Raw genomic sequence first — 27,998 nt, forward strand, 5'->3', positions numbered from 1 at the left:
AGTTGAACATCAGTGCTTTTAATCAAAAATGCTAAGTTTCCACCCTCTGCAAAACTGCAGTCTACTTTATTAAAATTATAATAGGGCAAAAAAAGACAATTTGTTTACTATTCATGTTTAAACTGCAGGCTTTGCAGATCCATCATCCTAATAGAGGTGTAAGCACTTATTAGGTGTGCTACCATAGTGCAGGGATTCTCAAAATTTTCAGCCCCCAAAATAAAGGTGGCAGAGACGGGACCCCCACCGTACCTGCAGGTGGTGGAAGCATGGTTGAACACAGCAATGCACATTCAAGAAAAGTTGTGTGCAGACTTTCATTTTAAGGGTTTTATAAACATCAATTTAATTTCTGCATAAATCTCAGCAAATTACCATGTTTGTTATACATTTAGCAAACTGTATGCATATATACTTATAAAAAAGAGTAAGAGATACAATTTGAAATCTTTTCAAAATATTCTTTGTTTTTAAGAAGGCATCTGGCAACCTTCTATCAGTGTCTCGTGACCCCCACTTTGAGAACCACCACTGTAGAGTAACGCAGTTAAATTTAGAGGATTCAAATTTTCTACTAGCTAATTATTAAAGACAACTTAGTCATTGATTAATCTAAATTATGTTGCTGACATTATCCTTAATAATAATAATAATAAATCCTTAATAGCCTAATGAAAATAATAAGCTGGAAATGCATTAAACCAACAAAAAAAACCTTTTTGTACAAATTAAATGTAAAAGCACATAAGACAGAATTTCCCACTCGATGTTTAAAATACTTAATTAATTTGAGGGAAAAAAAAAATGTCAAAAGAGGGCGGAATAAGTCGATTTCGCACTAACAAAAATAATACTCTTTTTTTCTTTTTGTCTTGGAAATTGATGTTACAAAGATCGACCAGACGGAAAGCTGTCAGATGCTCTAAATGATCAACGCATCAACACTTGATAGGTCAGAATCACGACAGATGTCAAAGACTGACCAATCGGCTTCAACCCCGATGAAGCATTGTCCAATCAGCTGGTTGGCTTCCTTTCATCAGCTTGCGAGAATGGGCGTTTGAGGGTGGGGTGACTCAGCCGGAAAACGGCAAATTTTAACACCTTGTAACCTGCGGATTAGAGTTCATTGGTGAGTCACATTTACTTTGCTGAACAATTTCAGCGCTTAATTTGTTTTGAAGCGGAAAACATGGCGTGTAACTGCAAAAAACAGAGCGTATTTTACGTATGTGTAGGAGGCTTGTACGGTGATGTTTGTAACCCAGGGTCAGGGCATATGTCGGCTGTCACTACTCTGACAGTGTCGGTTGGAGCAAAATTAGCTAACAGTTAACTTGTACGTTAGCTTAATAGCATTTTCCACCGACAATGGAAATATCGCCTGCTTTGGTGAAAGACATATTTCATGTCGTCAGGGAATTGTTTATTAGCTTGCAGTATCATGTCATTTTACCCTCTATTGAAACTGTCATTCTTTACACGAAGCTTGGTTAGCACCGTGTGAGGAGCTAACTGCTCCGTTAATCAGTGAAAGTCACAAATTAGCTAAGACTGTCTCGTGCTACCGTTAAAGCTGACTGAGCTGTGGTGAACAACGGGGACAGAAGAAAAGAGGGGTTACCCTCGGTCTTTTGGCTTGCCTGCAAATCGCCCTCTTTAATGAATAAGAATTGCTTTTACACGTCAAGCTACATATTCATGGTATATGTGTATGCAATGCATGGCTCTAAGTTTGTTATAGCACAGACAAATCACTGCTCCCTTTTCTGTGGTGACCCTGGCTCTCCCCGATTTTAAGTTGTTGCAAACGCCTGATTATTAAAAAAACCAAGCTATGGCCACAATTATAACCCAACTAACTTATAATTTAAGTTGACTGTGGCCTTTCTTTCTTCATTTAATTGAGTGGCGCTGCCACAGCCAACCCCCAACTCACACCCACCCACTATCTGGTCACCCAGTTCAAAAGAAAGCTGTCCTGTAATGGGACGATTTTATTTACATCGGCAGTCCATGCCTAAAGGCATTATGTATCATTATCATCCTCCAGTTGTGCATAACCAGTTTGTTACTCCACCCTCACACATCTGAGTGCAAGCTAATTGGCATTAGAGCTAGTCGGGGAAGCTAATACAGCTAATCTTGTTTGTATTGTAAACAGTATACAACACGTACAGGCAGAAAGTACATGCTACCCTTTGCTACACTTTAGTGCAATGTTGTCCTAAATCCTTCCTCACAGAGAATTTTTGAGCCGTTGTAACATTTATTGCAGTTAAATCCAGCCTCTCCCATATTTTACTTGATGGTACTGGAAACATCACTACTGTACTTTGGTGATTTTTGCTATACAACAGCAGGCTTGTCTGTTTTTTTCTTCATTTTTGACATAAATGCTACCTTTTTTTAAGAGTGCAAAGGAGGATCAATTCTCTAAAGGTTTCCTTTACTATTGCTTTCTCTTATGGCCTTATCTTTACTAGTTTGATCCTCAGGCTTCTTTGTCTGATGGTTTATTTTTGGCAGGACATGCATGCTTCACCTTTGTGGTGACACTTTGATGCTTGTCAGACTGGAAAGTGGCATCTCATGACGGCCTGGTAAGGGCTTTGGCACCAATTCTAGTGGTGCATACAGTATAAGGAAGCTGCTGGATTTGAAAAACAAAGGGGTTCAAAGTTAGAGATAATGTCTGATTTTATATGTTTTTAGTTAGCATTTAAGAATTGTTTGATTCTCAACAAAATCTAATAATTTGCTGTATCTGGCCAACCACACATGCAAACAGCTAAATTCTCCTCACAAGAGTCCAAGCAGTGCAAGATTTAATGACACTAAAAGGTATAAGGAATTACTTGTGGTCATGTGTTGTAAACCCATCTTTGGGCCATACAACCTTACTTTTCTATAATTACATCTCTTGTATGAAATCAGAAGTAATAACCAAACCATGTTTTAAAAACAATTTCTAATTCCCTTGCAGTCCCTGAAGTCTGGCCTTTTCAAAGTTGTCCTGCTAGTCAGGAGACATGAAACAGCCCTCTATGGTTGTGAGGAGACCGCTTTTCTTCAGTTGTCACTCTCCAGTCTGAGACAGCCATAGCATTTCTGTAGTATAAATGTGGTGCTGCATGCTTTCAATTCTTGGCATAAACATTTCTTGGTGTCCACAGTTTGGTCATTTAAAGCGATTAGAGCCTGGTTATGCCTTGAGCTGGGCTCTGCAGGAATTTGTGTGACGACTTTGTAGAACTTTTGACCCAGTGAAGAAAGGTATTTCTTGATATTTTCCCCTCCAGAATAACCACACAAAAATGGATTTCAAGTCACTGCCTTGGTTTATTTCTATAATTACATGGACACCTTAAAGCACAGGTGTCAAACTCAAGGCCCGGGGGCCAAGTCCGGCCCATGGAACAGTTAAATCTGGCCCGCAAGATGATCTCATATTTCTGTTATAACTGGCCCATCAATATGAGGTCTGCAGATTTCTTCAAGAATAAAAATATGAACTTATCCTTGATGATTTAAGATATCCTTGTTAAGTCACAAAATCTGAAAACGTAAGGAGTAAAAATACTTGGATAAGAAGTCAGGAATGTGGAAAAAAAATTAATTTGTGTTTCAATTAATTTAATAAATTTCAAATTTTCAATTTAGCATCTCACAATCAGGACTCAAACTTAGGACTTTGACTTTTAATTTCATACATTGAGAATTTCTACTCATAATTTTGACTTCTCTTTTAATATCCTGAGTTTTAAGATTCATAATTCAAATTTTTGAGTGATGTTTTGACCTTTTTAACCAGTTATTTTGTATTTTACACCATATTTTCAACTCCAGACTTTGACTTCATAATCCCATAGTTTGACCTTTTAGACTCACAATTTATAATTTTAAACCATATTTTGACTTTTAATTTCATGATTAGAAATTTTATTTCATATTTTGACCTTTTAAACTCATGATTTTGACTTCCCTCTAATATATTTGCCATAGAAAACAATATTTTTCAATTTCAATTTCATGTTTTGACCTTTTTGAACTAAAAATGTACTTTTCTCAGATTGTGAGCCTTTAAACTTATCTTTTTAACTTTTTAAATGTCAAAATTGCTTATTATCAGTGCTACGTTTTTTTTTTAAATTTTTTCATATTTTCTTAACGGTGAAACAAGGTTGACAGTTTCTGGTTAAAAAGGTGGCCCTGTTGGGCCCTCAGGTTAGTCCTGAATCCAGAAACCAGCCCCTGCTGTGATTGAGTTTGGCACCCCTGCCTTAAAGCTTGGATTTAACAGACATTTTTTTTTTTTACTTGAAGTAAGTTATTTCAACCATGTTAATATGTGGCACATAAATCTGCTTTAATGACATGTGACTACAAAATGCACCGGTATAGTTCACTTAGACTGTACAAATAGACTTGTCATACATTTTTCCCAAAAAGTTAAAGTGAAAAGCTGTTGGAATTGGAAATATGTGTGGCAGCTTCTCCAAAGCAAAAGCTTTATAGTGGACTTGAGAATACTAGTGCTGCACTAACTGTAAAACTTAAAGCTGATGCCGATACTGATGTTTAAAAAAACATTTAAGCCGATGGCTGTCATTACTTCTTTTGGTCTAACACTCTCAAAACAGCAACATTTTCTCTCCTATTTGAATACAAGAACAGATCAGAGTATGTCCAACGGGTCACATCTTCTGCCCAATAGTAAACCTCTTCTCTGAATCAGCATCTAGATGTGCTAAAGGCCAGCATTAAATTGATTGGCCACATTAGCTAAACATCTGCAACTGATATCTGTTCATGCCCACATTATTTGTCGATCTATGATGTTTCTCAAAAGGGCTGATACCGATGTTAAACTGATGCATCTGTGCATCCGTAAAAGCTACCTACACTTGTTTATGAAAGATGAAATCCTCATAATGAGCCATGCTGGTGAGGTGGAAACCATGTCAACATGAAAAAAAGACTGAAAAGTATAAAGATATGACATATTTCCCTTTTTTATGCATGCAGTTATCTTTGTATGATTTATTAATGTCAATCAGTTAACTGAGTCTGTGCTGAAATTCCCATGTTTAAGGTAATTAAAGCTTTGGCCTGATGATGGCACCAGAGGAAAAGTTATAAGTTGTGTCGTCCTCTGCTCAATTCTTAAGCACTGATGGATGCTTGCCCTCTATACAGTAACAGTAATTGCAAGCAGTGCAGCTAGAAGTTGAACTGTATACTGGAAAGTCATATTTCTGCTAATAGACTCTGTTCACACCTCTTCAAGATACCACCATGGTAGGACTTCGATGAAAAGTGTTGAAAATTTATTTTTCCAGCAGTCTGGCTGGTAAGATGTCTTTCTAGACTTATTTTTCAATAAATTTGTAGTTAAATCCATAAAGTACAAAGGATTATAATGTCGATCTCTATTTTCCAAGGGTGGTAGTCCTTAGATGTCTTATTTCTGACCCCAGCCAGAGGACTGACTATAACTTGTCAGTAAAATGTAAAATAAACTAGACTATTTTCAAATTGTAGAAGCTGAATAAGAGCTCTTGTTTTGAATTTAAAAACTCCAAATATTAAGAATGATTGAAAAATACATTTTAAATAGATTTGATCAGTCAACCAATTGATCATTGCAACACTTATCTCATGATGGCCACAGAAAATGTTAACTCCAATAAATTGAAGAATCTCCAGCCTATGTGAGTTTGCCTATGTAATGACCATTAGATAAACTGATACAGTGTCTTTGAACCCTGGCCGTTTTTATCAACAAAACAATTTATAATTGTATAATAGTGTCCCATTGAGACAAGTCCTTGTATAGTCAAGCTACAAAACTGTCAATGAACCAGTGGAAAAAAATCAAGGCAGTAAAACACAATACAGAACTCTAAAAATGCTGTTTCATTTGCCTGTAACGTTTGCCGCAAGATCCTTTAAAGGAGTCTGATATTTCTGCATTAAATTCCTGTATTAGACATCATAGCCGTGTTGTATTTGCCTCATGGTGTGATCCAGAGCTTTGCCATTTTCACCATTGCCTAATAGATACTGTGCAGTAGCTCTTAATGATTACTAACCATGTTCATATGGGAATGTTTTTTGTATTATGGGTGAAATGGTTTTTATCACATTATTAAAAAGAATAATTTTCCTGGGACACAATTGCAACTACCAGCTAAATAGTAGCTTAGAGTATTGGTGAATATTTAATACTTATCTGTTACTTAGTTAGTTCTAATTCTAAATCACTGGATGTCTGGAGGAGACATTGAACTTTCTTGGACCTGTATATAAGCAGTGAGAGAATTGCTGACCCCACATGTATTTGTGCAGAGTTTCTCATTTTGATAGCCTCTGCTTTAAAGAGCATCTGATTAAGTTATTCTGAAATTCTGACTTTGGACTTGTTCTTTTCACTGGCATGTTGTTCTTGGAGGTTATTATTTCCCTTCAGAACATTTATATCACACCTATTGCTAGCAGCCCTAGCATTTGCTGTAGCACTAATGGAAAACTAACTTGGCTACCTTAGTGTAGGCAAATAAGCTTTCTGCTTTTTCCCTTTAGAAATGGCACTGATGACCAATGATATACATACATGAAGATTTAAGAATAGCACTGAATGCATTGGATCCATTGTCACCATTTTCTGGCTAATTGAGTCTGTATCAGACCACTATCTGATCTGTGTATAAGATCAGTGTAATTTCAGTAATTTGTGGTTTAAGTTTCAACTTTTAAGTGTTGTTGAAGACTTGAGTGAGACGGTTTAGTCAAGACTGCCCCATTGAAGAATGGTTGCTCAGTAGTATAGCAGCAAAAAAAAGAAAAAGCTGTGGTTTACAGCATAAAAACATCAGATGTGATTGAAGACAGTCGAGCAACCACAGGACTGCACTGTTCACATTTCAAACCCCATGTGTCTGACTAAATTCTTATAGTAGCTACATTGTGTCACTCTTATGGATATTTGTAAATTCTTATGCATTTTCAGGCAAAATGATTTTGTTGGTCCACAGAAAACAAACCAGTTTATATTTTGACCATTTATGCTAGACTCCAGACTCTCAAGTGTAATGATGCTGGTTATAAAATATAAAACATTTGATCATAAAGTGAACAAAGCACACATACATGGTTCAATGTTCAACAACACTGAACAAGGACACACACACACACACAAACAAAAGACAGAACACTAGTATAGTGTTGAAATATATGTGATGTGGTAAGAAGCCCTGTCTATACTGTATATTTTATTCAAATTTTGAAGGGTAAGGGGAAAGCACAAATGCTTTGTTCAATAATAAATAGACTCTTTTAATGCCAAACCATCTGATCTTTGGAATAATCATTCAATTCACTTGTCATAACAGTCATAAAAAAGCCCTAAATGAGACCATAAGTTAGAGTAGTTAAAATGATTCATTATATTGGGGATATTTGACTTACCTGATTTACATGGTTAGTAATCAAAATAATGATCACACAACCTCCTGATATCCATCCATCCATCCATTGGAATCAGTTTTTTTCTGTTTTACCCACACCTGTTGGGCTCTGCATTCACCTAGAAACCATCTCTTTATCATAGAAACATTTGAAGGTGAAACTGGGCGGTGCTGCATATTCCTTTATTTAAATCTGTGTCATACTCACTGTATTGGCTGTGGTCTTCTCTGAATATTTGATGAGTGGCCTCGCTGTTCGTGACCTCTCAAAAGCATCGAGCATCGATTGAAATGACTGGTGCCGATGAAAACAATGATAGCTTTTTAGCACACTGGTGATCAATGTAATTTGGTGTACTGAAATAGACCACCATAAGGAACAGGCAGCCAGCCCCATCAGTCACGTGGTACAGGGTGCAGCGACGTCACCAGGGCAGAGATTTGTGAAGAATATAAGCAGACAGAGGGAAGGAGCCCCGGAGGTGCGGCACTTTCTTAGCATTTGCATCGTTCCTGTTGTGTTTCTTTTTGCTGTTTTCCCGGTCAGACAGAGAACAGAGTATCTGTTCCACATTTTAGAGACCCAAATGCCCGGTCCCACCCAAGCCCTTTCCCCAAATGGAGAGAATAACAACGACATCGTCCAGGACAACGGATCCAACATCATTCCTTACAGGAAAAATACGGTGCGAGGAGAGCGCGCCTACAGGTAAATCAGAGTAACGTCGCATTTAAGTTTTATGATGAGAAATCATAAAAAGGGACAAGACACTGCTGCAGACACAACCCTGCATTCTGGCCTGGTCCTCCACGTCGTTTGCTGGTTTTGCTTTGCACCCATCTGCTATCTTTTCTCCCCCCCCGTTGTCTCTCCTGTCATGTTAGCTCTCTGAAAGGCGTAAATCGCTTTGAAGATAGCATACATCCCTCTTCATCTTAATCTGGGTTATAGTCTCCCCTCCCTAAAGATTATCGCTGGCACCATTTTAATGTGAAGTGGTTTTATGCGCAGTGGCACAGACAGATTTTGGAGGACTGGTTGTCAAATGACATGAATACACCGACAGACGCCCCTGCTGCTGCTAAAATACTCCCATCGTGACATGACACTTCACGCAGCTAAATTATCAAATAACATGGCGTATGTGTAGACTTGCTGTTGTTTTACTGTGTGAATACCCTCACGAGTTACCACACAAAACTGATCCCCCCTCCTCTCTTTGAATTGAGGCATCAGCCCAACCCTGGTGTCGGCTGGCTATCACTGCCCGGCTAACAAAGCATGCTAGCAGTAGCACATACATCCGCTTTGTTGACATGGGATCGACTGGCCCACTTTCCTTCCTCCCTTCCTTCCCGGTGAATCAGTGAAACGAGGCTCTGATTCTGCAGCTCTGTGCTGTGTTAGTTCAACTTTAGAGCTAAAGAGTTACTGTCTAGCATAGAGCAGTGTTAGCTTGACACCGACAGCGGTGATTATGAAATAGCATGGTTTAATAGCATATAAGCTGCTGTCATAAACTTATATGGTAATTTTTTATTGCAGCTTATTAGTGGATGTGAGAGAGCTGTCGTGGTTATGCTGCAATCATTATTTCTGAATAGGAATTAAGAGGAATGCTTACTTAATTATTTGGATGATGAATATAACTGAGTAATACTATGCTAAGATGCTAACCCCATACTTAGTAAGTTGGATTCAGTAACTGGGTAGGTTTTGAATAAATTAACATACCCTGCTGTTTGCTTTACAGTTGTACACATGTTGGCAGGCAAAATGGAAACAAAGTTCTATTTGCAATACTGGTTGAAAGTTACAATTTCTCAGCATGATCAGAAAAATGGATATTTCTGAAAATAGGCCAAAGTATGCAGGAATTGACTTTAAGATATCAGGTTTTATTGGAATTACTTGGATTGAGACTTCCCTGTTTGTCCAGAATTAATAAAATTAACAGTAAGCGGTTACTCACTATGTTGTTGCCAAGCTGGACAACTTCTTAATCTGTGGCTTATGGACCAAAGCTGAAGTTCCCTAGTACAAATTTTGGCACAGGATATCTTCTTAGTAATTTTTATACACCTCTATATACATAGTCCAAACAGTGAAAGTATGTGGTCATTTTATATTAACTATTATTATTAATCCCCATGCTCATGCAGGTATAGCTATACCCCAATCTAAGATGTGCTGTTGTTTTAAAGAAGACGTCTCCTCTGTTCTGTTACACCTTTTGTTCCATTTCAAGTCCAAACTGTGTTGTTTTTCATTTAAAAACATTTGGTTAAGATAGAAGAATGTCCAAAATTTGGATCGTGGCTTGTCATTTAAGAGAGATGGAGGTGGATCCTCATCATAAACCAGTTGAGAACCACTGTGCCAGAAAGCTATGAACACAGCAGGGTTACTGACACATCATTTCCCATTCTTGCAACAGGCTTAGTTGTATAGTTTATTATTGTAGGATTATGTTCTAACACTGTGTATATTTTTAGAAATCCAAGAGTTGCTTTCTTTGTCTAGCTACAGAATGAACTGCAAAAATTGTAGTAGTCTTTTAATCATTTTGATGCCTTTATTTTCTGAAATAAATTTATGTTTGAATTATTATAGAACTTACAATTAACCATTAGATTGTTTTAGTTTGTGTAAAACAGCTGTCTCCAAGTTCTCCCAATAAATTCGTGCAGGATTTTATTTCAATCATTAGTGTAAAGTGGTTATGTTTGGGTTTTGGACTTTCAGCCTTTGGACAGACGTCACACTAGGCTTTGAGAAATCCCACTGAAACCTTGTGTACCATGCTGTGACACTGCCTCATCTCCTATGATGTGGTATGCACTGTATTCAATGGGCACCTTGAAGAAAGAAGTTGTTAGATAACTTCAGAGATGCTAGTACTTTTGCTCTGCTTAGAGGGGACTTCTTGTGTTGTAAAGGGACTTGCAGTTCATTTATGTTCACCTCTACGGGTCAGTCTGGCCACATGAATAAAAACTAAAAAAAAAATCAGCCTTAAGTTTGTGTTGCTGTGGGGCTTTCCAATAAATCTGTTACTAAGATATGGGATGTGAAATGAGCTGATTTGTTTCATAAAAATATCAAGAGAATACTATTAACCTTGTTGGCCCTGCTTGAATTTGTAAGAATGGTTGCACAACAGTATTCACATAATTCTGTATAATAGGCAGATATGAAAATGAAAAGGTGAAGCTTTCAATTTATGGAGTTTTTGACAGAACCTTTCTCATTTTTCTGGTTTAATCCTCATTCCTCTTACTATATAGTGTATTTTAAAGACTGAAATTTAAGGTCTGAAATAAGGCTAGATTAATTTTTTGTGCTTGTGTAATTTCAAGCACTTTATCAGCATAGTCTACCCTATTAACCTGTTGCTTGATCATTAGAATTCATTTTAATTCTAAAGTAAAAGCTCCATAAATGGTTTAAGAAGTAATTTGATGCTACTTAAGATAAGATATGATAAGACCCAGTTGCAACCAGACACGGTCAGGATGCCTTACCTTTTTTCCTTAATTATAAAAGTGTTTATGTTTCTTTTGGAAAGAAGCATACCTGAATGAGAACCAGACTCTACCTTCTAAAAGCATTACTCTTGTTTTGAAGTAGTGTTGTTCTTCTGTTGCAGTTGGGGGATGGCGGTCAACGTATATTCTACCTCAATAACCCAGGAGACTATGAGCAGGCATGACATCACTGCCTGGGTTAACGATATTCTCTGCCTAAACTATACAAAAGTGGAGCAGCTCTCCTCAGGTAAGAACATTATCTTTAAAAATCCCTCTTTATCTAATTCTCCCTGTGTACTACTTAAGAGGTCAAAGAAAGCATTTTTCAGAGATTACCTCTTCATCAGTTGAAGATTCAGATAAAGTTCTGTTCAAGCTGGCAGTTAAAACAATCTGTTGCAACAGATTCACCTCTCCTTGGCAGAGAGTTGTCTATAAATAAACCTGTAGCCTGCCGTGTTCTTCTGCTGTGACCAAGTAATCCAATTTCAGTCACTACAGACACACACAGCCACCCCTCCTTTTCTTAAGGTGTAATCTACTTCTTTGATTACTTCTTATGCACTCTCCACTTGGCAGTTGGTAAATGCTATAAGATAAAAGTTGTATAAACCCAAGCTGAGCAGCTGTCCTCTTTTTCAAGTGGATTAAGGTCTAACCAGGCTTCACTCAATATTGGCCATGCCACCAAGACTTTGAGTTTGAGTTTTCTCATTTAAAAAGAAGATCATGTATCTGTACATAAGAAGACACTTGTTTTTCTCCTCATTGTTCTTGTATATTTTCTATCAGGCTTGGGTTAGCATAATCTGTATCCTATCATGTACCTGAACTCAGTTGTGTGTATTTTTCTGTCTAATTCAAGAGCAAAGTGTTATGTACTAAACAAACATTTTGTCACGTCTTTAGGTGCCGCATATTGCCAGTTCATGGATCTGCTTTTCCCTGGTTGCATCAGTCTTAAGAAGGTCAAATTTCAAGCTAAGCTGGAGCATGAGTACATTCATAATTTCAAGTTGTTGCAGGCATCCTTCAAAAGGATGAATGTGGACAAAGTGAGTTGCTTAACCTTTCCTTGCATCTTGATGAGTAATTAGGTTTTGTAATCTGTGCTTTGAACTGTCCAAATATATATTTTTGTTATCCTTCCTTCCCCTCTATTCAGATTATTCCTGTGGAGAAACTGGTCAAAGGCAGATTTCAGGACAATCTTGATTTCATCCAGTGGTTCAAGAAATTCTTTGATGCTAATTACGATGGTAAAGACTATGACCCAGTTGCAGCCAGACAGGGTCAGGATGCCATTCCTCCACCTGATCCTGGTGAGCAGATCTTCAACCTGCCAAAGAAGTCCCACCATGCAGCCAGCTCCCCGACTGCAGGTAATCGGCTGCTGCTCCAGAAAGAAAGCATTTTCTTTTCCGAGTGTATGTGAAATGTTTGAAGATATTCTTACTACACCATTGTGCATCCATCTCTGAATAAGAACACTTATGTCTGCAATAGGAGCATCAAGGTCGAGTTCAACAACCCCCAAGTCCTCAACACCAACATCCAGACCCTCATCAGCCAAAAAAGTCCCTGCAACAGCAACTCCTGCCAAAGGAGAGAAAGAACTGGAAGCACAGGTCACACATCTTACAGAGCAGGTGGGTTTAAGAAAAGATATATTTTTTTGATTGTATGTCAGATTTTACCGATGTTTATCACTGTTTAATTATCACTGTCTACCACCAACAATAATCAACTGTAACACCAAACTTCCTACTCCATACTGCTGGCATTCAGTGTTTTGATGCTGATGTGTTTATTTGTACATTGCATTGGATTTTGTAGTCCTTAAACAATAATTTATCAGTTAATTGTCGATTATTTAATTGATGGTTTTGTCTTTCAAACAAAAGAGAAAGGAAAATGTTCGTTATTCTAGTAGACATCAGGCCAAAAGCATAACATGCAAACCATTTTTTGTCCCCCGAACCCACTATATAAGCAGACATTCAGTTACCATTGGGATCATGAAAAAGGTTTGAATAGTTCGATTTAAGAAGCTGGACCCATGAAGGGTTACCTGTTTAGCTTGCCATTAAGAGGTTTTTTCTTCAGCCAGTTTGCACAGGTGTTGTTTAAAACTTGGTCTGCTTTTTAAAACAACTCTTAGCCATATCAAATGGCTAAGTCCATGTTACACTCAATCTGTTTTAGAAATGTGTAACAATTTAGCTTTGCTAAAGGGCTCAAAGATATTTTTTAATCTTAAACTAACATAATCTCGTGCACACCCACATTAGATTGATCTCTTCATTTAAGCCTGTCCTTTGTCATTTGCTCTGTTGTCATATAGCTCTCCACCAAACCACATACAACACATCTGGTGTAAATCGAGACAGCAACTTACTGTTACTTATTCATTATGTAACTTATCACATTTCTGTCAAAAAGTGCATTGACCTATCTTGATACTCAACTATTTGAATAAGAATTTGTGGCAAGTGTAGGAACTCGGTTTATTCATTTTTCTTTGCAAGTTGAAAGAGCATCTGCCGTTTCTCCAAGAAAGAAAAAAAGGAAAAAGTGAGTATCTCAGTGCCAAAACAGACTCGACCAAATCAATAGACTGTAGTTGCTTACAAATGTTTTCTTAATAAGGGAAAATTACCTTGATTTAATTCCTTGTTTTATATTTGCATTCCATCTGATCTTCTAACTTTGTCTTGTGATCAGAGTTAGTAACTTACTAACATCTTTGATGATTCAGTATATCATAGAAATAACACATGCTAAAGAAAAAGTGTTTTTATTAAATGAAGTATGTGTATCGTATAACTCTGCCTTTAAAAAGTCCTCAGACCTCTCTCTCACATGTACACATTCTTTAAATGGGTGAGAGAAGTCCTAATGCAAGGCTGTTGATGGCAGATGTGTTGACAAATGACTTTACAGATCAATAGATTATATAAACAATCATTAGAAACAACAAAGTTACTATCCATAGACAAAAAAATCAACAACCCAGCTCGCTGTGGACTCCAGTTACATGTGGTTGGTACATTGAATTCAATTTTTAAAGTAAAAAGTTGATTATTTTATAAAAAGTAATTTGACGGGTTACATTTTAAAGGCCTCACCTACAGAGAATCCCCAGTTTGCAACTTCTCAGTTTTGGTTGACTCTTATTGTTCTCATTTTCAGCTAAATGTGACACTCTGTACAGTAACTGCTTAGAAGCAAATACCAAACAGCATTGTTAGTAACCATCAGGTGAACATCAACTTCTTTTGCCCTGACTGCATGGCATCATTTGGAACTTAATTGTTGTTGCCTTGGCTTAGCCTTAGGCAAAGCACGGAACAAATGCTCTCACACTGGTCAAACGAACTGGACTTTAGGCTCAAACGCACCCAGGCATGGTACGGATGGCCTAGTGTGAGTGCGCCCTAGATTACAAGTGAGTGGCCAGTACTAATAGGAGGAATGAATATGCTGTGGACCTTCAGTTAGTGGAGTAAATCATCATAGGGTTTGACTTGTATTTTCCAGGAAACACATGCCCTATTCCAAAGCGCTGGATGTGTGAATAAGCAACTGTTTGATAGCATCTTTGCTGTATTAACTGAAAAAGTTATGTGTTATTGTAAGTTACTTGTTTCTGTAGACAACAACTGGAAGGAAAAAAATACTCAGCTAATGCAGTGAACATTGAAGAGCTTTATTTCTAGACTCATTGATTTGTCTAGGTCCTCTCTGATAACAAAGTTCACATATGTTCCATACAAAGCAGCGTGTGGGAAGCTCAGTTTGTTGTCTAGCTGATCTTATGACTGCTTTTTTGTCTGCGACCAAAGTCCCCATTGTTTTGTGTGTGTCATATCAATCTGGATTTTGGTTGTTTTGGATTAATCCTGATTTTTGACCTGAATACTTGACCTAAAAAAACTTAAATCATCCATGAGAATGTCCACTGTTGTTTAGCATGAAATCATCCCACTTATTATTATTTTTTTTTTTTTAAGATTTATTTTTGGGCATTTTGTGCCTCTATTGGATAGAGGAGGACAGTGGATAGAGTCGGAAACAGGGAAGAGAGCAGGGAGAGACATGCGGCAAAGGGGCACAGACCGGACTCGAACCAGGGCCGCCCGCGCACATGGGCAGCACCCAAAACCACTTATTTTTTTTAAACAGCAGTGAGACATTTTAACGTTTTTGTTCCGAAGAACTACAGTCTAATATAACAAGCCAGCAGTTAGCAACATAAATATGTAGAACAGTATGAGGACATCTTGATGACCATTCCAGTGTCCACACTGTGGTTTGAATTTTCTAATAAAAAATAGCCATTTTTAACTGTCTGACTAGGACATTGGTTTATTTCTGTGCGTTATGATACACAGTAGATAGCAGCAAAGTGTATTTTCTTTTTATGCTGTTTTTACACAGGCTGGCATCAGTTACTATGGTTACAGGGTCTGTACTGTGTCTGTCACTGAAACTTTGTTTGCTCTTCATTTTGCTGCCATAGAGGTTGATTTTCATAAATAAATACAATCTGGAATAGACTCAGATTTGCTTAAGCACCTGATGGATACAAAACTACATATTTACTGTTTTGTCAAAAGCTATTGTTTGTCTTTGTAAATTAAACTTTGATTCAGTTGTGCATCAATAGCCCAGTTGGTTGTAAATAATCTAGCTGAATTAAATTATTTGATGTGAATTGGGGTTAGATGCACAATTGAAGAGGTAACAAGAAAAAAAACTCAGGCCTTGATGACCTAGTGGTTTAGCTGAACAGCATAAACGGTGCCTATAAAAAGCATTCACCCTTGTGGATGTTTTACCCTTTTATCGATTTTATAAATCAATCATTGTTGATATATTTTGGCTTTTTTTGTTACAAGAAAACTACAAAAAAACGTATTTAATATCAAAATGAATGCATAAATATTCACCCTCTTTAAAGTGACTGACCTAATTCTACAGAGGTCCAGCCAGTAAGTCCAAGTAGTCTCACAATTAGTGAAATGGGGATCACCTGAGAGCAACCTCCCAAATGATCATATTTCCTGTTTTTATTGGCCTGTTGACATCAAACAAAAATGGAAAGAAAGCTTAAAAATCGCATTTTCCACTCTAAGTGATTCAAGTAAAAAATGTGGCTTTGTTTTCATGCTATAATGTAACAAAATTAGCGGATGATGAAATAACGCTGGCGTGATCGTGGACCTCTAAGGATTAACTTACAAACAACTGTATCTTTGATGAAGGTGTTCCATGCGGTTTTGGGCAGTTCAGTTTTGATATGAGTCATAACTTGTTTTGCACACTGTATAATTTCCTGCTTATTTTATCCTTTACCATATATATGCTTGATCAATGCAAAATCTAGTCCTAATGAGATGTTACTTTTGTAGGTGAACACATTAAAGTTGGCACTGGAGGGTGTGGAGAAGGAGAGGGACTACTACTTCGGCAAGCTGCGAGAGGTGGAATTGCTGTGCCAGGAACAGGGTGAAGAAAACGGCCCATTTGTTGAGCGACTAATGGAGGTCCTTTACTCCTCAGACGAACAGGTCAGTCAGTGACCTCTACATTGATTTGATTAGGGTTCAGATAAGATGGAGCCTGCTTTTTGCTCTGCCTTAGATAAGTTTATGCTGTTTGTTCACCAGTAAAATATGAGTGCTATTTTCCCTGGTGGTTAAATCATGTGGAAGTTATAATGTGGGTGAAGAGATAAGAAGTCCGTCTTTGTGTGTAATTGAGTGTGTTTGCCTTGGAGCGTATTTCAGTAGCACTCTCTCACTCTAAGCTCTCTGTGCTTGTTTTTTAAGGAGGGAGCAGAGCTGGCAGAGGGGGATGGACAAGAAGTGGACCAGCAAGCACACGAGGAGGCACCAGATGATCAGCAGGAGGAGCAGGATGAATATTGACCGCCATCATCATCACCATCAACCCTCACCCCAGTTACACCCCTCTTTCTAACATGTGAGAACTGTATACAGATTTTAATTTTTCCTCATGGTTTCTTTTTTGTTCTCTTTGAGACTGAGCACATGAAGCAACCTCTTGAATGCAAGCACCATCACACTTTTATTTTTTGTATCTCTCCTCTGCTCACTGTTCGATGTTTATTCGTGACTTTCAGTAAAATGCTGTGGCAGGTTTGCGGAGATGATCCTCAAGCTCAGACCAACACAGAAGTTTCCAATGATTGTGTGGGTGGAAAGTCAGTTAAAAATCCACAGTAGATGTAATGAAATGCTGAAGTTTAGACAGGTAACTGTTATCTGTCAGTGCAAATGTTAACTTCCCAGCTTCTGTCCTTTTTTTCATTTTATTTGTTTTATACGTTGCATATCAAAATATTAATCACAAGAATGCAATAAGCAAAGCCCTGAAAGGGCTCGTAGTGGCTCTTATTTAACCTCCTTCCATACGTTGCACTGACATTTGACTCTGTACTGGACAATCTGTCCATAGATCTTCACCGTATTTATTATTATTATTATTAAGCCTTAGAAATAGTGCAAGATTTTGCATTGCATCCTCTTGAAGGAGGGCAATACAGTCAATGAATTGTGAATAAACTATAGTGTAATGCCAATCTATGACTGTTTGACAGCTATCCACATACAAATTACAAGATAATCGGTGTGTTCAGCAATGTGTTCTCACACCATACAAGGTGGTTAGGTGATTGTTTACTTTTTATGTCATAAACCTAGGGAAGGAAAGAAACATTATTGTGGACTAGTCTTATAATGGTGCAGCATTTTATGTTTTAAACCTCAGCTGGATCTTGTGGTCTGTTCAGAATTCAGCCATTTGCTTCTGAGTATTTCTTTTTTAAACCACAGGTCTTAGGGAGTCGGTTCACTGAGTAATTGCCATACTATATTCCAGTAAGTACATTGTATACCCTTTCTTAATATTGCATTTACTAATATTGAACTGGGCAGTGCACCATAATGCTTTAGTCATATATAATTGTGTAAATGAAAAGGAATGTAAACATGTACTGTCAATAATTAATGAATGGTAAATGTTTTTTTCATGTCCCTCTCATTATGCATTCCCCCAAAAAACGTGTTGCATGTATGCATTTTATTTGTGAATAACTTGACCTGCTTTTTACATATTTAATAAAAAACAAGTATGTTAAGTGAGCTTTTTGTATGTTTAACCTGCTATTTGAAAGTTGTTGAGATTCGGATGGATTTGCTGTAATAAAATTACATTTTAAGTTTACAGGAGTGTTGTCATGTCACAGAAACAATAGGACATAGACTGACCTCAAAGGTGAAAGTGCTTCATCAACTTACAAGCTGTAAATACCTGATATATGAGAGGAAGTTTGATGTTTTGATTTTTTAAGAATAGAAGAAGAAATTTTATCAAAAAATGGGTATCATGGGACAGTGTGATGCTTTTAGGGTTGTTTTACATTCTTTAATATTACATTTACACTCCAAGCATACGGAGGGATGTTAAAAATTTACTACCTGTTTTAAAAAACAAACACAACATTGATATTTCACATTGAAATGCCAGCTTGAAAATTGTTTATTTTCAAATAAATGTACAGAACCAACATCTGCATCATGCACTTATATCAGAGTATCCAGCATTTAGTTTGAATAACTTGACCATAGCATATTTTCTTTATGCTAAAGACTAATTTGAAGGTTAAGAATGACTAGGATTTTAAACTACCATTTCCTCTTCACTAAGTTACATACAGGCATATCTAAAAAATAGAATATGTAAAAGTTCATTTTTACCATGGTTTACTTCTGAATGTTAAATTTCAGAAATTGTAAATTAATTTCATACAAAGTGAAACATTTCAAGATATTTGTTTGTTTTGATCTTGATGATTACAGCTCACAAAAATCCACTATCTCAGAATATTAGAATATAGTGGATTTGAGGTGTCATGACATCAGCTGCTGTTGACCCACTGTGCTGTATCAAGTCCAGTGTCAGCGCTGTCAACCATCTACCAGGAGATTTTAGAGCATTTCATACATCCATCTGCTGAGAAGCTTTATGGAGATAATGATTTCCTTTTGCAGGACTTGGCCCCTGTCCACAGTGAAGCCAAACTACCAGAAAGTGGGATTCCTGACCACGGTGTTGCTTGATTGGCCAGCCAACTGGCCTGACCTGAGCACCGTAGAGCACTGGCTTTCAATCTTTCTTTGCCCAAGGCACACCTAAGATCAAGCCAAAATTTCAAGGCACACCACAACCATATCTTTACAAAACAGCCTCTTACATGTTCCAGTAAATCAAGCCTATAGTGTTGGTTCAGGCAGGCCATGGAATCAAGCGCTGCCATATAATTGAGATCCGCTGATCTAACGAAAGTCTTTGCCAGCTTACCACAAGCTGATGCACTCTAGGCATGCTACGTATACTGGCAAATTGTACTCATGCTGCCATATCCAAAGCCTGTCTATGCTTTGCTGCTCCCTCTGCAAGCTGCTTGTCTCACAACCCTCCTCCACCCGGCTCCTCTTTTATTCTACCTCTGACTTCATCAGTGTCATTCTGTTGTCATTTATGCCTGCTCCGCCCTGTTTTTGTTACTGTATAGCTGTAGTAATCAAGTATGGCTGTACAATTTCCTACGGCACATTAAGACTTGGCTCAAGGTACACCAGTGTGCCTTGCCACACCATTTGAGAACCACTGTCATATTATAGAGAGTCTCTGGGGAAATGTCAAGAGGACTCAACAATACAGATGAGCTGAAGGCTGCTATCAAAGCAACCTGGTCTTCATATCAACTCAGCAGTGTCACAGACTGATTGCCTCCATGCCTTGTCACATAGATGCAGTAATTAGTGCAAAAGGAGCTCCAACCAATTACTGAGATAAATGAGCATGCTTTTTCACAAGGTCCATATTACTGTATTATAAATCCTTTTTGGACCGATGTTTTGCAATATTCTAATATTTTGACATAGTGAATTTTTGTGAGCGGTAAGCCATAATACTCAACATATTAAAAAAAAAAAAATCTTGAAATGTTTCCATTTGAGAGGGATGAATCTAAAATATATAGAAGTTTGATTTCTTGAAAAAAATCACAAGAAAACCTGTTTTTTTCATGATATTATAATTTGTTTTAAATGCACCTATATAATCTAACACATTACAAAGGAAGATTGTACTCCACTAAGTGTACTTTGCAACCATTTCTTGTCAGATTTACACATGCTAAATGACCATTTGACTTGCAGTAATATAAAAATAGGTAAAGTCAGTGCAATAATACACTCTATAGTGTAAGAATAGATTTTTATTGTAAAAATAGCAATACCATTGTGAATATGTACTCGTAAATGTTTAGGCACAATGTGAACACAATGTATCTCCAAAATGAGTTAAAAAAAAAAAAAAGCACAGACCCTTTGTAAGTTAGAAAAGGTACTAGTACTAGCATGTATTCCAGATTTCAAAAGCAACAGGTATTGATGCAGAATTGCCAACTCCTGAATGGATTGGAGATTTTCTATGAAGAAAATTATAATAGTTTATTTAAATATTTATTTTAAAATCTGACTGCTAAGTAGCTGGTATCTAAAATTGTCAAAGACAAGGGGAAAGTACACTATCATATGAACCTTCAAAATGCACATTACAGTATTTTTTCATTTAAGAATGAAAATTCTTGCTTGACAAAAGTTATGAGTACAAAGAAACAGATAATTGAGAAAAGCTCAGGAATATTACAACATAAGAACTGCAGGGAGACAGTAGGCTAATATGCGCTGATACACAGCCTTCCTCCGGTGCACGCTGTTTAGTAATCAAACACACCCCTCCTCTGATTGAGCAACAGTGAGTCGCCTTTAACTTTATGGCTGCTAGTTAGCTCAGTTTGCAGACGAGAGAGGTACTTACAACCGGCAAACCCTAAATGTAAAACAATGGGTTGAAAAGAATAATTAACATGAAAGCATCATTTTGATAGAAACGTTAACTACAACAGGGGCTTGAATTTCTTTAATTCCCGCCATGTCTTCCAGAAAGGTAAGAAACTGCTAGGCAGCTAGCCTGTTAGCTAGCTTACGCTAACTTATGCTAGCGTTGTCAAACTGAGTTGTCCACACCTGCCCACCTACAGATCAGCAGGACTAACCTGTCTGTCATGTGTAAACTGAATTAGATTCCGTTTTTTGTCAAGTTTATACCATTCTTTGGTAATGAAGCAAAAAAGTTTCAATGAAGAACGGTATAAACTCTCCTGTTTGCTCTGTTTTAATAGCGTAAAAGAAACTCCAGGGAGTTAAAGTGTTTTTTCTTCCCTGATGATGTGGAGAGTGGTTTCCTAAAAACAACAAAGGAGCCGCCGTCGCTTTCATGTGTCTCTTCTGCAAAGAGCTGGGAGAAATGTGGAGACAGCTTCCTGGAGTCTCCTGTGATAAAGGTTATTACAGTTTTATTTAAAATATTATAACAACTATGATAGTTGCTCAGCACCTACATTACTCTGTCCTCTATTATGCTTTAGCACACTGATGTTTAGCATTGTTCACCTTGCCCTTGCTTTTTGTTGTTGCAGAACCTCAAGTCATCCGGAAGAAAACTGTCTGACATAAGAAAGTTGGCTCAGTCCACTGCACTAAGTAATTATTATATCTAATTATATTTCTACATCTATTTAGAACTGTGTAAATGAAGTAATGCTAAAATGATGACTTTGTCTGGTTAGACATTCACGTTTCAAAACAGATTTTTAATCAAATGTACATGTTGTTTATAAGATGAACAGTGGGGCTACTATTCAGGCCTCCTCCTACAGTCCATATATGCCCTTTAGGTTAATTTGTGACTCTAAATGGGTGCGAATATGAGTTTCCCTGTTTGTTTCTGTGGCTGCATTCACACTGCAAGCCTTAACACTCAGCTCTATTTTTTTCCCACCCAGATATGTGTTTTTTTGTTGTTTGTCGGTTTACATATCTTTAAAATGTGGACTAAATCAGGCCCCACAGTTTAATCAAGTGGATTCATACTAGGACTGGACAATTAATTGAAAGTTAGATTAAATCACAATACGGCCTGCTGCAATTTTCAAACCACAGATGGTTCAATACTTCTCTAACCTGAAATGTGCATCAAAATACCGCTTTAAAACTTTCTTTGCAGCAGAGATGTTACGGCGTACACATCATGAAAACATCTTGTGTAATTTTTGTACAATGGTTTATAAGAAATCCTACCTCCCTCATTTTTGTTTATGTTTTCATCAATCAAAATGAGAATGACATAAAAATGATCATTCAGTACAATTCATATCAAATTTGCAGTGTGAGTCAAATAATCTCAATTAGATATTTTTTCTGAATTGTTCAGCCCTAGTTTGATCTATCTTATATTGTGTTGGCTATAATAAAAAAGATTTGACTGAAGAACTTTAAAAAATTGGATGTGGGTGTCATGGTAGTGGAGCTATTCCACTCTGTGGATAAATATCAAAACTTGAGGGTTGTATCTCCTTCTCTGGATAACTCCTGTACTTTTTTTCAGTGCAGACCAGCGCTGATCCTAGTAATGAGGACTCAGTGAACATTGCATGGAGCTCCAGTGACAGTGGGCAGTCTGATGATGAGACCCAGGAGCAGAAACCGTGTCTTAAGAAACAAGTGAGACCTGTTTCTCTCAATCAGTCTTACATCAGAGCACTGGACAGATTTGGCACTGAGAAAGGTAATTTTAGTCTTTTCTGATTCACTGATTCAGAGCCCAGTTGTTTCATGTTGTTGCAAAACATTTACAGTAAAAGTGTGTAAAATGTATTACTGACATGGGCAAGAGTTTGATAAAATAATGTTCCTGGTTTGTTTGACAAGTAGGTTTACAATTGTAAGACTTTGGGTGGTTGTATCAATCTAAATGAGAGTTTTTCCTCTTAATTTACAAAACTGGCATTAAGATCCGTTATTATTTACATTAAATTGAATCAACAGGACTTTCCCATGCCACATAACATGGGACTCAGTTTTTAATGTAGAAATAAAAGCAGACACAAAACATGTCTCCAGAATTGCCCTTCTCTCATATTTTGTTTCAAATGTGTTTCCTAATTTATTTTTCTGCACATTTATTCACTGGGTTCTCCAACCTTCAAGTTGATCTTTCAATCAATTTCTTGCTGTTTCTTTTTTTTTTTTCTGTTCAGATGATCTTCCTGTTATCGATACAGACAGCGATCAGGGGGAGTCTGCGGAAGAAGTAGAGAAGGACAGTGGGCAACAAATCTCTGACTGTGAGTCAGAGCCCTTTGTTGACAAAGCTGAAGAATTATCTCAGGATCAACATGAAAATGTGAGTGATTCTTATTTTGATATATTCTGCTTCATCTAGTTTTCAAAACACCTGTACTTATGAAGTTGAGGACTTACAGGTACATCTCAAAAAATTAGAATATAATGAAAAAGTTAAATATTTTTGTCATTCATTTCAGAAAAGGGAAACCCAAATATTACATAGACTCATTACACATAGAGTGAAATATTTCAAGCCTTTATTTCTTGAAATTTTGATGATTATGGCTTACAGATAATGAAAAGCCAAAATTTTGTGTCTTAGAAAACTACAATATTGTGAAAAAGTTCAATATTGGAAAGTCATGGTGTCACACCCTAATCCGCTAATTAACTCAAAACACCTGCAAAGGTTTCCTGAGCCTTTAAATGGTCTCTCAGGCTGGGTCAGTAGGCCACACAATCATGAGGCAAACTTGACAGATGTCCAGAAGACAGTCATTTACACCATCCACAAGGAGGGTAAGCCACAAAGGTCGTTGCTAAAGAAGCTGGTTGTTCACTGAGTGCTGTATCCAAGCATATTCATAGAAAGTTGAATGGAACAAAAAAGTGTGGTAGGAAAAAGTGCACCAGAATAGGGGATAATCACAGCCTTGAGAGGATTGTCAAGCAAAATCCATTCAAGAATTTGGGGGAGCTTCACAAGGAGTGGACTGAGGCTGGAGTCAGCACATCAAGAGCCACTTTGCACAGACGAATCTTACCTAGACATGTCAAGCCACTCATGAAACAGAGACAACGTCAGATGCGTCTTACCTGGGCTGTGAAGAAAAAGAACTGGACTGTTGCTCAGTGGTCCAAAGTCCTCTTTTCAAGTGAAAGTAAATTTTGCATGTCATTTGGAAATCAAGGTCCCAGAGTCTAGAGGAAGAGTGGAGAGGCACAGAATCCATGTTGCTTGAAGTCCAGTGTGAAGTTTCCACAGTCAGTGATGATTTGGGGTGCCATGGCATCTGCTGGTGTTGGTTCACTGTGTTTTCTGAAGTCCAGAGTCAACGCAGCCATTTACCGGGACATTTTGACCTGAACCCCATAGAGAATCGATGGGGTATTGTCAAGAGGAAGATGAGAGACATCAGACCCAACAATGCAGATGACCTGAAGGCTGCTATCAAAGCAACCTGGGCTTCCATTACACCTGAGCAGTGCATCTGGTATCTACTCGACCTGGAAAGATCTGGTGGGGCCAAATTGTTATGGGGCTAGGGGTGAGCTTGGGCAGCAGAATGCATAGCCAATAGTAGAAGAGATAGGCAGCACAAGATGTGAATGAGATACAGCAACAGAACAGCAGCTTTCTTATGTACCAGATTTTGGTGCAACACCCTGCATTTTTGAGGCAATAATTAACATGTAAAGACCTTTGCAACTTACAAAAAATCAACAATATCTTAGGTTTTGAAAACTGTCGGAAATATCTTAGGTGATGTAATTACACATTTAGAAAAAGAAAAGTCTTACACAGGTGTAGTCATTTTTAATTAATGTAGACATTTCAGTACAAGACTTCTGCATAATGCACCTTAATCTCTTTGGACTGGACTGATGTGGGTTAAGGTAATGACAGTAGAATTCATGAATTCAAAAACAGTAGGCATGCAGAAGCAATGAAATGTCGCCATTTAGATCTAGCATCTCTTTTTATTAAGGCTGTTATGTCTTGAAATGAACACTAGGTGGTGCCATACAACCTCTTAAAGTTTTTTCAGCTAAATGAGCACATAGTATGTTTCAAATTAAACAATGTTTAGATGACTGTCAGTAAATACGGATTCCCTAGAAGTAGTGACTCAAGTGTTAGTACTTTTCCTCGAGTCCAGTGTCTAACAGCTGCTTTAGCTCTGTCAGCCGGGTGTTTAAAGCTCATGAGCCTCACTTTCTTGCATGAATGCAAATGTTTCAGTATGATGATAAATAGCTAGTGCAGTGTTATATATCAAGTCTCAAGTAATATAACTCAAGTACTGTAGTTATTGATTTAAACTAGTATTTTGAGCTTTTATACCAGCAGGGGGAGTGTTGCAGTCTTCCTCTCATGTCCTGAAAAGGCCTCTCTGGCTCAGACCAGAGCTGCACTGTGCACTCATGTTCCAAACAGTCAAAGTTCACGAGCTGAGGTAGCAATAAAACAACGAGTGAATGTGCTGCCAATTATTCACTGATCCACAGCAGGGATTTAAACACTTTGTAATGAAACGATGAAGGGCAGTTGTTACATTTAATTAGTTCAAACTCAGATATTTAGAGGATTAAACAATTTGGATTTGTTTTTTATATATATAAAAGAGGAAACACTCTAGAATATAAAAAAATTTAAATTGGTTGTCATTGAGTATTAGAAGGGTACCACAATGACACACATTTATGTTTTAGCATCCAAAGAGTAGGAAATAACTGCTTTTTAACTCCTGAACCATTATTAATTAGATGCTTTGAGGTTTTGACTCTTTTTAGAGCTTTTGTTGTCATCAGCTTGAGCTCTTAGACTAATAATTCTCCAAAATCTTAAAGACTAAATGAGGGCTGGGACATGTTTTTCATTGTAACTTGATTGTCAAGTTTATTTTCAGGTTGACAAGTAACTCCAGGCTCCATAAAATGTAACAAAGCAAAGACAAGTTACCATTCAGGTTAAAAAAGAAAAGGTGATAATTTTTAATGTTTTGTTTTGTGAGTTCAAAATCTGCAAATATATAGTGAAAAGAGATTAGAAAAAGAAGATGGAAAACCTTAAGAAAATGATTTTAAAAGCTGAAAACAGCTGTTTCTACCATAAAATGCAAACTTACTATGAGGAATGAAAATTCTCTTGACACTTGAATATAATTTGTATAATACTCAACTAATCTTTTAGTCAACAATTCCTTGCACCTCTAGAAAATTATACAAATTGTACAATTTTTAGCAAATACTTATAGAAACATATTGTTAGTAATGTTTCCATACATGCTGTAATTTGCTGAATGCATGAATTCGACATTAATTGTCGCTCTTCAATCTTCTGTGGTCTCTGTTGCACACTCTGTAGACTCTGATTGTGCCGTTGTTTTCATAGATGTTCAGACTTGGTGTTTGTTAAAGGCAGGGCTGGCATGGAGAGAATGTACAAGGAGTGGTGCTGCAGGTGTTGTACTCAGGTTGAAGGCAACACACAAAGTGTGGTTGTTTTACTGCACACTTAACAAGTTATTGATCTGTTAGATGTTAAATTACAGAGGTAATGAGGTGGTCTAGATGGCAGATAAAAACACTTAGAACATGATCATTTCACGTTTTTCATTATCGAAAGTTGAACTTAAGTTACAAGGGTTTTTTTTCTGTGTGAGTTTGCAGAGGCTGTATGTGGAGAGGAAACCTGTTGACAGATTAGCATCACTCCTGTAGACCCAGCTACTTCCTCTTGCCGCACTTTAATTTGCTGCTATCAGCTCTCTGGGGTCAAAGATCATGCAACAGGAGGCTTGTGGTCTGAGGACAGCCTGAAAGACACCCTGTAAGGGTCCTAGTTTTTCAATTATTGCTGTGCTAATGTGACAACTGGGCTTGTCACAAAATTTGAATCTTTGTTATGTTACTAGAAAAGTCAGGCTAGAGTGTTACCTTTTATGATATTACAGGAAAAGTAAATAAAACCTTAACACCAAATATTTGGGGATTTCATATTTTAAATAAAAAAAACTCGTGCACATTGTCTAAATTGCACCAATGTGTACATTGGCAGTGTTAGCATACCACAACATTTCAATATTGTCTTACAAATTTCTATCATGTCCTCTCTTATTGACTCAGCTGTTGGTTTAAAATAAAACTAGAGTTGAGTTTTTAAGGCTTCAATCTCTTTTGATACTGTTATTATAACAGAAATGGTATGTTTCACATATGGTATCGAAAAGTATTTAAGTATGAAATATTTTGACAATCTTGATGAATAACACATGCATATTTATCATGATATTTCAGTATGCATAAAAAAGTTTTGATTGAATTAGAACAGCAACATGTCAGCCTAGTTTCTTTCCTGCCCAGAGAGCCCGCGAACACACTGCCAATTCTAAATCAAACCGGACCTAACAGGATACAACAGAAGAGATCCCAGTCCAAGTCAAAGTTTATTATTCCAGATAAAAGCACATCTGACTCACATGATGAATGGCTGCCAGATTTCTGTATATTATCGTACCAGTGCTAAAAGTGGACATCTTTGCATTTCAAGGCCAAATAGGATGTCCTCTCACCAGATGATGCTCGCTAACATCAAGGTCAACAACCCTCCCACCACATCAGGGCAGTAGCTTGATCACGGTCGTGTCAACAGAGCACGACTATAAACATCATTTTACTACTGTTTGTTCAGGACAACATGCGAGCGGACGAGGCCGCGCACAGCTCTGTGTGCTTACAATGCTTTCAGTGCAGGCTGAAAACATTTTTGAGCGGCGGCCAGGAACATAGTGTTCCTTATACTCTGTAGCTGGTTAGAGTGTGACGTCTGCTGGCAGAGCGCCTAGCAGGGTCAAGTTGATTCAAATAAGAGCGCACGTTGGCTGACAGCGCCTGGTATGTTGGTCATGTCTGCACATGACAGGAACTTAGGTTCTCGTGGATTTTTCCATGAGGGCTGATTCCCTCAGGTGGAGTGAGCAGTGAGACAGCA

At 37.5% G+C, this 27,998-nt stretch overlaps 2 protein-coding genes across 4 annotated transcripts in view; both read left to right on the forward strand.

Moving 5' to 3' along the window:
• Positions 1 to 1,055: 1,055 nt before the first annotated feature.
• Positions 1,056 to 18,241, forward strand: mapre2 (microtubule-associated protein, RP/EB family, member 2). Of its 3 annotated transcripts, none has more exons than XM_041804104.1 (8): positions 1,114 to 1,132; positions 8,049 to 8,178; positions 11,120 to 11,247; positions 11,910 to 12,055; positions 12,166 to 12,382; positions 12,507 to 12,649; positions 16,415 to 16,573; positions 16,835 to 18,241. In XM_041804104.1, exons 2-8 carry the CDS (start codon positions 8,057 to 8,059, stop codon positions 16,931 to 16,933), a joined length of 1,014 nt encoding a protein of 337 aa, XP_041660038.1. In that variant the 5' UTR covers positions 1,114 to 1,132; positions 8,049 to 8,056; the 3' UTR covers positions 16,934 to 18,241. The 3 variants fall into 3 exon arrangements, 2 of the variants coding, with proteins under 2 accessions (XP_041660039.1, XP_041660038.1); XR_005992785.1 differs by lacking the exon at positions 1,114 to 1,132 and having other exon boundaries at positions 7,892 to 8,178; positions 16,835 to 16,988; positions 17,149 to 18,241; XM_041804105.1 differs by lacking the exon at positions 8,049 to 8,178 and having other exon boundaries at positions 1,056 to 1,132.
• A 2,605-nt stretch (positions 18,242 to 20,846) lies between these two features.
• Positions 20,847 to 27,998, forward strand: part of spidr (scaffold protein involved in DNA repair) — a 54,413-nt gene continuing 47,261 nt past the window's right edge. The window contains exons 1-5 of the mRNA XM_041803291.1: positions 20,847 to 21,044; positions 21,280 to 21,441; positions 21,577 to 21,640; positions 22,545 to 22,724; positions 23,197 to 23,342. Coding sequence (XP_041659225.1) covers positions 21,030 to 21,044; positions 21,280 to 21,441; positions 21,577 to 21,640; positions 22,545 to 22,724; positions 23,197 to 23,342 — 567 coding nt within the window. The 5' untranslated portion in view covers positions 20,847 to 21,029. The remainder of the gene's footprint in view (positions 21,045 to 21,279; positions 21,442 to 21,576; positions 21,641 to 22,544; positions 22,725 to 23,196; positions 23,343 to 27,998) is intronic.

This window comes from Cheilinus undulatus, linkage group 13 (genome assembly GCF_018320785.1).
Source record: "Cheilinus undulatus linkage group 13, ASM1832078v1, whole genome shotgun sequence".
Taxonomy (NCBI): Eukaryota; Metazoa; Chordata; class Actinopteri; order Labriformes; family Labridae; genus Cheilinus; species Cheilinus undulatus.

What these genes read in the sequence shown, in the direction of transcription:
- mapre2 (XM_041804104.1), top strand. Translation starts at nt 8,057, where the DNA reads ATGCCCGGTCCCACCCAAGCCCTTTCCCCAAATGGAGAGAATAACAAC. An exon ending in CGAGGAGAGCGCGCCTACAG is followed by an intron (nt 8,179 to 11,119) that starts GTAAATCAGAGT and finishes CTTCTGTTGCAG; the next exon opens with TTGGGGGATGGCGGTCAACG. An exon ending in AGTGGAGCAGCTCTCCTCAG is followed by an intron (nt 11,248 to 11,909) that starts GTAAGAACATTA and finishes TCACGTCTTTAG; the next exon opens with GTGCCGCATATTGCCAGTTC.